The sequence below is a fragment of the Pseudopodoces humilis genome, chromosome 7 (genome assembly GCF_049639895.1).
Source record: "Pseudopodoces humilis isolate 2021_Gansu_Grassland_sample_001 chromosome 7, ASM4963989v1, whole genome shotgun sequence".
NCBI lineage: Eukaryota > Metazoa > Chordata > Aves > Passeriformes > Paridae > Pseudopodoces > Pseudopodoces humilis.
Window position 1 is genome coordinate 15,327,893 of NC_142206.1, and position 13,042 is coordinate 15,340,934.

Sequence of the window (13,042 nt, forward strand, 5' to 3'; positions counted from 1 at the left end):
TGAGCTCCCAGCGCTGCCCCCAGCGCAGCAGCGGGCAGGAGCTGCCCTCCGCAGGATGCAGGCAAAACAACCCCTGCAAAGACAACAGCTAGCTCGTTTTCCACGTGCAGCTGCCTTACTTTCCCATCATGACGGGCAAGGTTCACTTTTCTCAGCGTTGTGCTGTGGACAGGTCCAGAAGCTTTCAAAGTGAGCGAGTCTGGAAGCCTCCCCTTGTCTGGCAGCACCAAGCCCTAACATCCAAAAGGTGCCCTTAGGTCCATGTCCCTGACTAATTAAACGACACAGGAGATTCCTTCCCACTGCTGCTTTTCTATAAAGCCGTGACTGATGCACACACTGGAAAGTAAAACCCCATAAATTTGTGCTAGATAACAATGCTGCTTCTATGTTGATGTTTAAATATGGGCATATAACCAAAGATGAGAACTGAGGTAACCTTTACTTCCAGTTAACACATAAAGGTTTACAATCATTGTATTTGATCAAAAATAATACCTATTAAAACCAGCACTCAGTCAGTAACTTCTCTAAACACTTTTAAATTGTGATCAGTTAATATTATATACGTCTCCAGTTTAAATTTTATGTGACCATGTAATAATGACAAAATGAATCCTCCTGGTCAGTTTTGTGTCACTTGGCCAACACTGCCAAGGTACAGCAGCCAACAGGTTTTAGGGCTGTTTTAGGTTGTAACCCTAAGGTTACAAGTTTAAGGTGTTCTATTCAGCCTATGAAAGGATTTCACACACAAAATTGCATCACTGCAGCACCTGATTACATGTGGATGCACAAGGGGGTTCAGAGAGCAACACATGACACCCCACATCATAATCCACTGTGCCCTGTGCCAAACACCCAGGAGATGTATAGCCATACACAGTCCACAGAGCTTATGGCACTAGGACAAGGATGAGACTGATTTTTACCCTCTGTCCTATGCTATAGAGTTATTTTAACCTGAGTCTGCAGAAGCAAGTACCTACAGTAAAGAGAAGCAGAGCAAAACAAAAGCCTGAAAGCTCACAAGGGATTCTTTTTCCCCCACCAGAGCAATGCTGGGGAATCCTCCAAGGAGATTACAGCCACATGCACTTCACTGCCTGCAAAATTCTCTGACACACCACACCTTTTGAGCATTTCTTTCCTACTCCAGAGTGTAAGAGAAGGTGGCAGCCTGCTGTGATGTGCCAGGCTGTGGAAAGTCAACATGGAATTGTCAGGTGTGTGCTTCATCTGCTGTGACAGGGTTAGACCTCCTCACTCTCTTCCCCCACTGTCCCAAGCTCTCCTTCCCCTTTCCCGTAGTCTTGCCCTATATTGAGCATCCCCCAAAGACATAATTTCTCCACCAATTTCACAGATTTCCATTTCTCAGTTGTACAATATAATTTCTTAAAAGCCGCTTTCCAGCATATTCAGCTCCAAAGGCAAGACAATCAGGAGAAACAGAATCCACTTCTCAGTCCAGCTTGTTTTTAAATGTACTTAAGTAGGCAGAAGGTGAGATTTTCAACAAGATCTCCTTGAAAACAGTGGAAGTATTCTTTGTAGCAGCATAGAAAGCAAAATTTTGAGTTCTGGTATGGTCCTCTACTGCCACCAGGAGTAAGATAGCATCAAAAGCTGCAGGGCAGCAAAATATCCCTTAGCAGCTCCCTGAACGATTGCAACAAAATCAACACCAAACAAGTGGGCCACTCACCTGAATTTGGTGGATAGAACACCTCCCAGGGCAGAGCCAGAAATAATGCCCACTCCAAAGCAAAGGCCCAGCTTCCCTAAAGCACCAGCACGTTTGGAAGGAGGAGTCATATCTGTAATGACCTTCTGAGCGCCTGCAGGGAGGAAAGACATCCCTTATAAGAACCTTGCCACAGGGTTTGAGCAGAGGCACCAGCAGTTCCCATGGTTCTATTGCTAAGCCATTAAGAGCTTTTTGGTTTGGCTTTTGGGTTTGTTTTTTTTTTGTTTGCTTTTTTCCCAGTTAAAACTTTTCTGGGCTGCTTTGTGGTTAGAAGCAATTTCCCCAGCTTTTAATTTTCATACTTTGCACGGAAGAGGGCCTCCAAAAAAATCACTGTCACTCTCCTCTGGGAGACCCATCCGTTTTGAACAAAACAGCCCATGAGTCATGAGAAACAGAACCATTTAAACCACTCAAACCACTTCACAAGTGACAGGAAGCATTATCAACTTGATTCTTCTTGCATGAGTTACATGGACTTCCAGTAGCTGAAGTTTATGACTTTTACATGAAAAATATAGGAAACATCAGCCAAAACAGAACAGCTTGGTGGGTAATGGAAGGTATTATTGTAATAATATTAAATTTTTACCAGTACGCTCATTTTGCCAGGTGAAAGGGAAAAGTGTTCATGTAAAATATCCTGGTTGCAAGAAGACAGCTGAAAAGTCTGGGACAACACTGCTGCCAGCAAGTGACTTGCACCCATGTCTGGATGATCAAGGCCAAATGATTTCCTCAAGATTATACAGGAAGATGGGCCTGGAACTCAGACTAATAAGCACAGCTTTCCACAGCCTGAACATCTGCTGCTTCATGTTCCCACCATTTCATCCCTGAGGACCATTACATGTTCCTCCTGCCTTCCTTCATGCTGTTGAATGTACTGACTTCCACCAAAACAAGCAAGAAGGTGGGGAATCAGGCAGTAAAAGCAATTTGGAAAGCTACTCATCCCTGACTGATCTTACCTGGTATCCCATGCATGAACACTGCTGGCAGCCTGGAGAGGAAGAGGAGGGGGATGCTGGTGGAGAGGGACATAAGCAGGAAGAAGATGCTTCCAGATGCACAGGAGAGAATTAAGGCTGCTCGGGCACCAAATTGATCTGCAAACCTGGTACAGAAATAGCACAAGGTTGTCAGTTTTCTATTTAGGTTTAAATTAAAAAAAAAAAGACTCTTCAATAGTAAATCATTTTTGCTCCTGTTTAAGGGGAAAAAACAACACCACAACTAAACACACTAACAACCACAAACCCCCCAAGCCCCAAAACACAAACAGGCAAAAACCCTAGTCAGATCAGGTTTTGACCCAGCTCCAACTCTTTTCTGTAATTCAACTCCAAAAATCTTAAAAAGCGTAAGTTGGATGAAGCCTGAGAGTACCACAGAAAGGGTTCTGAGCAACAGGGCCTAAGATGACAATAAAACAGTCCTAGGATAGAGTTTCTCATTGCAATTTCTCCTTCCTTCACTTTATTGAAGCTGCATATTACAGTTACCAGATGAACATTACCTTGCATAGCAATTAATTGTGCTTTCACTACAAGGAACAATCCCCTAAAAAATGCCAGGGTTGGTCTACAAACAGAGCTTAAGTAATTAAAAGGTTTTGTGTTGAGGAAGAGGTACAGGTCAAAACTTCACTGTTTACATGTAAGCCAGGGCAGTTTACATTTGCTGTTTGTAACCTAAAGACCACAAATCATTACACTGTTGGTGTGGGGTTTTTTTTGTTTTGTTAAAAGTAAAGACAATAAAAGTGCTTTATCTTTTCATATCTGTTTAGGAGCATCAAGCAAGAACACGGAAAACTGAGCTAAGAAACACATTCTCTCTTATCCCCTTTCTTCCTATTTTCTATTTAATCTATCCCTATGCTGGTAGCAAAACAGTCTCATTTCTACAAAAATCTTTTTTATCTCAAATGTACATTGCAAATTTTGGCTTCAATCTGGCAGAGGACACCTTCAGTCCCAGACAGATTCTGGTTTGCCATTTTCCTTCCCTTCAGCAGGATTCTGATTCTGGATATTAGTGAGTAACATGTGTGGAGGAGAACCAGATTTCAGATGGCACCAGATCCAGGACAGAAATATTACTCTAGGTTTGTGAATTAATAGGAAAAGCCTTAAAAGCGGGTCCTTTGCACCATCTCCATTCTTAGAAATGCATTTTCTGCCAAGCAGTACCATAGAATCAAATGTTGCTTTGATGTATTTGAAAATGTGTCCAAAGGCTGAGATCAGATCCTCAAAATGCCACACTCCACGTACCAGAGGAACCTGTAGAGCTCCCAATCTACATCAGCCAGAAAAGTAAATTCCCTACGGGTAAACTGAAGCAGCTCCCTACCTATTTATCAATTTTTCAACAATATCAGTTGTTGATCAGTAGCAGTTGATCAGTAGCAGGATCAAGAAGAGAAGTTAGATTTTCTCAGTCTCATTTTGGTTTTCTGTCACTGAATTACACATATCATTCAGGGGTTATTTTTCCTGGTCTTTAGGAATGTATTCTCTCACCACGCAAAATTTTTAGGGCTATTTAAATTTCATTAGGAACTGTTCCATGGGGTAAAGAGGCAAAAAACCCAAGTCTTTTCCACTCTTTTCTTATTTTGATAGCTGAGTTTATAGTTATTCTTAAAAGATTCTTAGAAGTTCTTAAAGGTCCATGCAAGTCTAAACTGTATTCAACATGGATGCAGATTCAGCTGATGAAATGACACAACCTTCAGTTATTGTAATTAACATCTCTACTTACCATCAGTAAATATCCTCCTTTTTTTCCTTCGGTTTGCCAGTCACAAGACATTGCTAAGGTTACACATGGCTATAAAACATTTGCAGGATTTAGCTGTTAGGATCTAGGCTCTGAGGACTCTGGTGGTTTAAACCCATTCCCAGGATTTTGTTACACTTAAATGTGTGTCATTAAAATGTAGCTAAGTTAATATAAAGGCTGCTTCTATGCTGCAGTATTTCTAATAATAGCATTTATTTTTCCTTTCCTCATTATGAAATCCTCAAACATTTCAACAGGACCACAAACCAGAACTAGATTATTTTTTATGGAAGTGTAAAAATGCCTGGCCTTTTTCAGCCATGTAAAGGGTCATGAGAATCATTCTCACTTACCTTCCAAAAATATAACCTCCCACAAGCTGGAGGACACCAAAGAGGGTCTGGAGATAGCCAAACCCCACTGAATCCAAACCTAGGCTCTTTCCCATGTACTAAAAATGAAAACAAAACAAAAACAAAATAAAAAACCAGAACCATCAAATAAATGGGAAAAAAAGCATGTTATATTTGTGAATAAACATCTTAATATCTGTGTGGAGAGGATCACAGCTCCAAACAACCACTTCCTTCAGTTCCCCACTCCTATAGAGGAAATCTTCATTGGGCCAGACACTGGCAGCTTAATACAGACCAAATGTCTCTGTCCCACACCCTGAAGGACAAGGACAGGTGGTCAAAACCATCAATTTTGCACCAGGTGACAAGTTTGTGTCACCATTTACCTTAGCAGTTCAACACAGCTGGACATATTCAGCAACTCCTAAGGGGGATAAGGGAAGTTTTAAATGTCTTGCTGCCTCCAGACCCTGCACCTGGAACAGCCTGGTCACCCTCTGGGAGATGACTATGGAAAAGTCTTGGAGCTGTTGTTTAATCAAGCAAGCCAGAATTGATGCACCTATAAGATGAACAAATAATGCCTTTACTGGATGGTACACCCACAGCCTGAGCTTGCAGAAAAAAACAGATGCACACCTTGAAGAGCCAATGGGCAGTTATTTCTGATTCATGCTTTTGTTGTGTCCTGTTTTTGTCTAGCCTGGAGGTGCAGGGAGACCTTATCTCTCTCTGCAAATACCTGAAAGGGATTGGTAGCCAGGTGGAGTCAGTCTCTCCTCACAAGTAACCAGCAATGGGACAAGAGGAAATGACCTCAAGTTGTGCCAGGGATGGTTTAGACTGGGGATTGTGAAATGTTTCTGCACTGAGAGGATCAACAAGCACTGGAACAGAGTGCCCAGGGAAGTGGTAGACTCACCATCGCTGAAGGTATCTTAAAAATGTGTAGATGTGGCACTCAGGGACATGGTTTGGTGGTGGACTTGGCAGTGCTAGGTTTCTGATTGGGCTCAATGACCTTAAGGGTCCTCTCCAACCAGAAGTCCTCACTGATTCTATAAAATCAGACAGAAGAGTCCAGTAAGTGAGAAGCAATAAATCCCTCTAAGCTGGTTAATTACATACTCAGAAAAACCCACCTTTGATCTGAAACCTCTGCTGCCTGGGTCACTCTCACACTCCATGCAAGAAGACACAAACTACATCAGCTGCACACAGACCCCTCAGGCCAGGAAAGGGCTCTAGTGCTACTGCAGTCCAAGTGATAAAACAGCTTTTATGGTCTGAGTGTGCCCTGGACAGACACAGCCTACCTGTTTGGTAAGAATACCAAGTATTCCTTTCAGTTTCATGGATATCTTTCCTCTTTCCTGCTAAAAAAAAATCTTCTGACTTTGCTGGCAAAGTACATAGCCTGGCATTGAAGGAAATGTACTGTGAAGCAAGAGAATCCATACTCACAGGCACGACTCCCATCTGCATGAAGAGAAAGGTCAGGTCTAGCGCTGCAATCACGTAGGCGACACGGATCACTTGTCCCCTCTTGGCCTCTCCCAAGAGGCCACTCTCTCCCAGGACCTCACTACTCATTCCTGAGGATTCTTCCTCACCTCCAGAGCTGGCTTTTGCACTCATAGTGCTCACAGAATGACTTGTTGCAGGACGGGCTGGACAACGACACGAAGGCACTTGTTAGCTGCGAATGTGAAGCATAGATAAGGAGCACAAGTTGTGTGCACAGTTCAAAGCTTAGGCTGTGAAAGGTGCTGAGCCAGCACACCACGGATTTAATGTTTCTTTCTTTCTTTTGCCTCTTCCTTTTGCTTACTTGCTAGGCAGGATCAAAGGTAACCATGTATCCAACCACAGATCTGGTTCTTCAGCTTTGTCCCAGGTGGGCTCACTGCCCCAAGAGCCATCACAACAAAAATCAGCCCCAGTGAAGTGAAAGTGAACATTGCCCGAAACAAGAGCACGTGATAAGCTCTTCAGCTCTTTTAACTGTTTCACTTCCTTCACTTTTATTGCCCCTGGTGGCTCAGGAGAGATAGCTGTTTTAATTCTTCATGGAAGGCACTTTTATTTTTGGAGGTTGCAAGTGCAGCTTAGAGCAGAACAGTTATTTCCAATTCCACTATGTTTATACAGATCCTGTAACAAACACAGGTCTTGCATGTAGTTAGAGCCTTTCTCATCACCTTTACCTGAGCCATTTTCCCTCCTTTCCAGGTGCTGTAAATTTATAGCAATTCTGAGCTAGCAGATGCTCACATGTGACTCCACTCAAACTACAGATTACTAGCCAAGGTCAAAAACAAAAAAAAAACCCTGAAGTATTAAATCAAACAAATCATGAGGCTGACTGCCAGCTGGGGAGTGAAATAAAAAAGACTCGTTTGGCCTTTGGAGTGTTGTTGTTTGCTCTCTTGTTTACTTAGGGTTTTATTTTTTTGTGTGCTTGCTGATTTGCTTGGGGGTTTATTTGTTTGTTTTCTTACTCGTTGAAGCCTGCAAGTTTGGTTGAGGATTATCTTTATTTTGAAGAGAAAAAGAAGGCAGAGATTCCAATGCTCTGACTTTGTAGAACTACAGGACTTTTGGAAGGAAGTGGAGATCTCATCCACCCTGCTGCTTGAACACATCGGTTCAGCTGTGGCTTTTTTTAGGCAAGCTTCGAAAATCTCAATTAAAAAAGATTTGCCCCTTCTCTCTCTTTTTTCTGGGGAAGAAGTTTTTCCTGCTGTCCAGTCTGAATTTCTTGTGCTTCAGCTTGACCATGTCACCCAGTCCCTCTAATTTAGTAACACCTAAGCTTAGAAACAGAGTCTTGACTCACCACAAAGGCTGACACTGACACATCAACACAGAAACACACACAGATGTCTGCTGGCTTGGCTCTGGAGTGGTTGTCAGAGCTCTAAGGTTCCAACCAAGCCTAGGGAGAGTGACCTGTAAGATCTCTGGGCAAACCTTTTTGTTCAACATGTCGCCACCAAGCCCTGGGGTTTGCTGAAGTCTGCCAGGCTCTACCTCCTGGCAAAGGAGGGGGAAGCCCAAAGGTTAAATCTTTCACCAGGGCTGGGTACCATATCACTGGAGATTGCAGAAACAACCCTTCACAAACTCAGAGCATGAGTGAAAAAAGCACCTTTAAAAATGACTTTCCTACAGTAATACCGGCACTCAAGCAGATCCAACTCACAAGACCCCAGAATTTGTGTTTGTTACTGAGGAAGGATGATTGCCCAGCACGTATCCCAGCTTAGCAAAGGATCAGTGCTTGACATTTGGTTCATCTCAGAGCAAAACAATGGATTTGTCTGCACTTTGAACATCCTTCAGCACAGTACCAACATCATCACTCCCTGGCTTGTGCTGGATAGGCACAATGTACAAATTACCATAGAATAGAAGAGTAAAATTAATGACAGAAATTCTGTTTATGGAGGTTTCGAGACAACCAAAAAAGCGACTCATGCAAATGCAATGTATAACAGTGCTTACAGGAAACCTTGCTGACTTGGACTTGGAAAGCATCAATAATTTGACTGGTGAGTTTGTTTCAGCAGCAACTGAAAACAGATCCCAGCAAGGCGACCACAGCAGCAAAGACTTGCAGATGCAGCCACTCTCCACCAGATAGGAGCCTTGTCCTGCCAGGGCATGCAGTGCAGACAGATAGCCAGACACATGCTGTCCCTTGGATTTGGCTTCTTTTTACTGGCACTGACAAGGGAAGTGGAGTGAAAAAACCACAGAGTTTAATTTCTCGCCTCTGGGCCTAAAGACACAGTTCTAAAAAGCAGGAAGCTAAACTTGGTGCCTGGTGTGGAGGTGTCCATGGAGAATAAGCTGTGATCATCAGTTCCTGTACACCCCTGGATGGTTTAGCACCCACGATTGCTCCTTAGCAGCTCAGATCAGGCTGCAAGTAAGAAAATGCCCTGGGCCCAACCTGGTGATCCTCTCCTAGCAGCAGTGTCTTTGGACAGGATCATTTCTCTCCCCATCCCAGCACTTTGACCCACACAGGACAAAGGCAAGAAGGTGGCAGTTTTAAGCCATCTTTACAAGCCAATGGCCAGGTCATGTCCATGCTACCCTGGCCCCAAGGATGCAGGGATGAGCTGTATTCTCCAAATCTGGCCAAGATGTTGGCAGCCTCGAACCATCTCAGTATCCTCTTGCAAGGTCTTTTGCACAGGAACTTGGACTTTCCCAGCCTTCAGCACCTGATTTTTAGAATCTTTCCCCTTGAATCAATCAGCCGAAGGGCTAAATGTGGCAGCAGGAACACTGATGGAAATACAGCCAGTGTGATCGACACAAGACAAATTTTCCTCCTCCCCTGAGTGAGAAGTCTGACTGAAAATGTCTGCAGGAGCCTAAGTATGGTAGAGATTAACCTTGTTCCCAGCTATGCTCCACCGAACACCATGTTTGCAGCCATGCAGCTTGGGGCCAGCTCATTTATACCTGTAGTGATAATGCACCACTAATGACAGATGGCATAAGCTGGCACTGCACTTTTATCTAAAGGCTCCTTTTGGCTCAATTATAGACTACACCATGGGTAGCATTCAGTCACAGACAAACCATCTCTGAAAAACAAAATTAATTTTAAAACTGGGAAGGAACAGGTTATGAAGAGGAAATGAGTTTTCTTGGGTAGGATAAATAAACTTTGAATGGACATATATTTCAGGGAGACTACCATGAAAATGAGCAAGGAGATTACCTTGTGGTAAAATTGCAGAGTAGTCCATTAGCTTAGTGCATTAAGCCTTGACACTTATTCTCAGCAATTTTGGAGTATTTATAGTTGCCTTCCTAGAGTAGCTTTCCTGAGGCCTATTTATCTGGTGATTTTTGAAAAAAAATAGAGCAGGAAACCTGAGAACATCTTTTAAAAAATCATAAAGGCTCACTGTTTATGTTACTTGGGCAGAAATTTTTTTCTTAAATTGCTGGAATGGGAAGCAAGGCTAGCACATGCATAGGGAAGGGAAATCCACCCACATCAGTGACAGAAGTTGAAAATGTTGGTTGGAAAACAATAAACTGGGGGGAAATAAATCTCAGTTCCTTCTCTGAATTTGTATTTTTTTCTCAGAGGAAGCTTAATATGATCTGGAGGAACATGAGGTAACCTGGGTGGGAGCCTGCAGAGAGTCAAAACAAGTTTTGAGCCCTTAAGGAGCCTTGAAGGGGGATGAAAATGCAGATGTACTGCCCAGAAATGAGTGGCATCTCTCAGGCCTCAATCCGCTATGAATTTGAACTGCCCAGTGTCTTCAGCTACACAAAAAAAACCAGAATTGCAATGAAGCAAATCCTGCTCCAGTACAGATCAGTCACAAATCCTTGCCCTTGTGGGTGCGCATCCAAGGCAAGCATGGCAGCTGGCTGGGAATGCCAGGGAGGGAATCACTGCCTCTTGCTGTCAACAAAACTTTCATTTCTCCTTGCAAAGAGAAACAGCATTTTTGTGTACTGGGGGTGCCAGGGAGGACATGAGGTACGAGAGGTATCGTTATAAACATACCTCATCTCCCTGCCCAAGAAGCAGCAGAGATAACCCTTCCTCTCTTTGGAAGAGCTTTGAGAGGCCACCAACCAAAACCAGTGAGGCATGCAGACATTCAGACATGGAGGGACAAAACAAACCTTCACGGAGACGCAGTCCTCAGGGAGCCATTGTCCTGGGCAAGTTTCTTAAACTCTGTAATATGAGAAAGGAAATGGAAGAATTATCTCAAAGCAATTCTTCATTAGTGGGAATGCTGAATGGTTGTAATGAGGGAAACTGCTCAACACCAGCCATGGTTGGTGGGAGCCATCAAATCTGCAGGATCTGGTCTGATCCCTCTCTTTCCCCGACCCCAAGTCTAAGGGAACAGACCTCATTTGTATTCTGGTGAAAGATTTATACAGTTAAGCATATAAGAGCATAGATGGCCTGGTATTGCCAAAATTATATCCCAAGTTTGTTGACTGATTTATTCCTTTGTCTAATTGTGTCCATGAAAAAAGCAGCTCACTAATGAATGGAAAAAGATTTCACATGGCCAGCAAAAAAAAGGAAAAAAAAAAACCCCAAACCAGCCATGTTTAGTTTACAAAATAGCACAGTCTTCAGGGATTTTCATAAAAACTGCAGAGACAGTCCAAATCGACAATGAAATCAGATTCCTGGTAGCTGCTGAACTCTTTTGTGTTTTTTTATGTGTGTATGAAATTGCAAAAAGCAATTATTTATAATTTGTTTCTTATAAAAATGCTGGTGCACTTATTATGCCTGGCAAATTATTTTGTGAAATGGAAAAGGCTATTGTTCATTCTCTTGGTAAAGTCTTTGTTACTTGGCATATTAAACTGCAAATCACATTTTATCTGAAAGGCCCTTTCCAACCCAAAGCATTCTATGATTCTATGAAATATGGCTGGTTGTTATTAACTTTTTAATGGTAAACCTCCAAAGCTCCAACTAATACTGAAGCTTCATTTGGCGCTCTGTAAACATAAAAAGAGGTTGAGACTCTGATGAGGGAAAAGCATTAAATCCTCCTTGTCTTGCAGAGGGGACTCTAACAGACAGAGTGGTTTAATGACTTCCCTGAAAAGAGAGAAAATCTGTGGAAGAGGCTGGAGTCACATTCAATCATCCGTTGGATGCCAGTTCCCTTGTTTAACCACAGGGCAGTTTATTCTCTCTAATATTCCGGAAAAATTAAAATAAAAGAGAACATTTCTGAATACTGGAATTTGACAACAAAAGATGAAGATGAGACAGAGACTGTGTCAATTGTAAAAGAGTTTTGGAAAAATCCTGTGGCCTGAATTCAGGAGAGTTACACCAAAAATAACATGACCAAATAGGAAGAAAAGCTCAGTTCTTTGTACCCATCCAGTCTCCTGGGCTCCAGCAGGACCTCACCAGGGCAGCCTCCTGTGCCTGCTCACACTGAGTGGCACCTTGTGTAGGATGATTTCAGCTCAGCATGAGGACTCACCTCTGCATCATCTCCCAGCTGTGGCCATGGCTGTGGCCCTCCCCACCCAGAGTCTCTCCCCAGCAAACAGAAACCCCTCAAGTTTCAATGAACTGTTGCCATGCAGTGCAGAAGTGCTGCTTCTCCTTCAAGCAGGGACATCAAAAACCAGCAAATGCCTCCAGTCTGTTATGCCAGAATGCTGAAGAATCAGCAAGAAAAGATGACCCTTAGTGAAAGCCCAGGTTTGCTGCATGACCTCTCTGCTGGGCAAATGGTCTCCCCTAGACTTGACATGCTTCTTCCACCTGACCTGTCCATCTCTGTAGGAAAATGTGATTGAAGGACTCCATCAGCTGCTGAGTAGAGTCCAGGCAAAACTCCACACACTAATAAGCTGTGGTGACAGCCCAGAATCAATGCATGCTTCTGCTGCCTCTGTGGTTGTGTCTTCAGCTTCCTGGCATGTTGGCATGCCCAGTCTTCAGACAGCTCGCTGCTGCATAGTGGCTGAAGCCCAGGGCTCCAAGATACACAGAGTGCATTGGGAGTCCGAGGTTCGTAGCCAAAGAATATTCTAGAAGTGACAGATCCGGATAGACACACAAATGGAGCCTCATACTTTGCCTGCAATGTGCAATATTTCATTCAGCTGGTATTACACAGCCACCTTCTGGAATTGTAGCAATGTCTGGAATGCAAAAGCTGTTTATCATTTAAATAACATTTAGGCCATTATAATTTATATGCGAATTGTGACTGATTGGGGCTGTATGGAGCTTCTTGTTGTGGTTTGCTGTAGGAATGCTGCAGATTTCCTCTGCACACATAACATTCTGCACACAATAAGCGTCCCAGACATTTTCAACTAGTCTCAAGCCTTCTGCCTTTACCAAAACATTTTCCTGTGTCATAATCAAACAATTGCCTGATTTATAAATCTCAAGCATTCAGGAGACCACCAGCAACACAATGTAACAAGAATCTCTGGGTCATTCAGCCTTCCAACAAAGCTGTACACAGCACAAACAAAACGCGGGTGTGTATCCAGTGCTCCTGCTAGTGCACGTTTCTGTATAAAGCAAGTAGAAAAGGGCAAAGCATGTGTCTGCAAAACCTTGCACATCCCACAGACAGCTTCCCTGCACAGA

At 43.2% G+C, this 13,042-nt stretch overlaps 1 protein-coding gene across 3 annotated transcripts in view; it reads right to left on the bottom strand.

Annotated features, from left to right (window-relative positions):
* SLC67A1 (solute carrier family 67 member 1) overlaps positions 1 to 7,098 on the bottom strand; it is a 59,205-nt gene extending 52,107 nt beyond the window's left edge. The window contains exons 1-5 of one of the 3 annotated variants that reach the window (XM_005522329.3): positions 6,728 to 7,098; positions 6,361 to 6,566; positions 4,894 to 4,991; positions 2,722 to 2,867; positions 1,709 to 1,841 (exon numbers count right to left, since the gene is read on the bottom strand). In XM_005522329.3, the coding sequence (XP_005522386.2) occupies positions 1,709 to 1,841; positions 2,722 to 2,867; positions 4,894 to 4,991; positions 6,361 to 6,534 (551 nt within the window). In that variant the 5' untranslated portion in view covers positions 6,535 to 6,566; positions 6,728 to 7,098. Of the gene's footprint in view, positions 1 to 1,708; positions 1,842 to 2,721; positions 2,868 to 4,893; positions 4,992 to 5,818; positions 5,955 to 6,360; positions 6,596 to 6,727 lie in introns of those variants that run through there. The other 2 variants (XM_014251911.2, XM_088057656.1) reach the window with 2 other exon arrangements.
* Between the last annotated feature and the right edge of the window lie 5,944 nt (positions 7,099 to 13,042).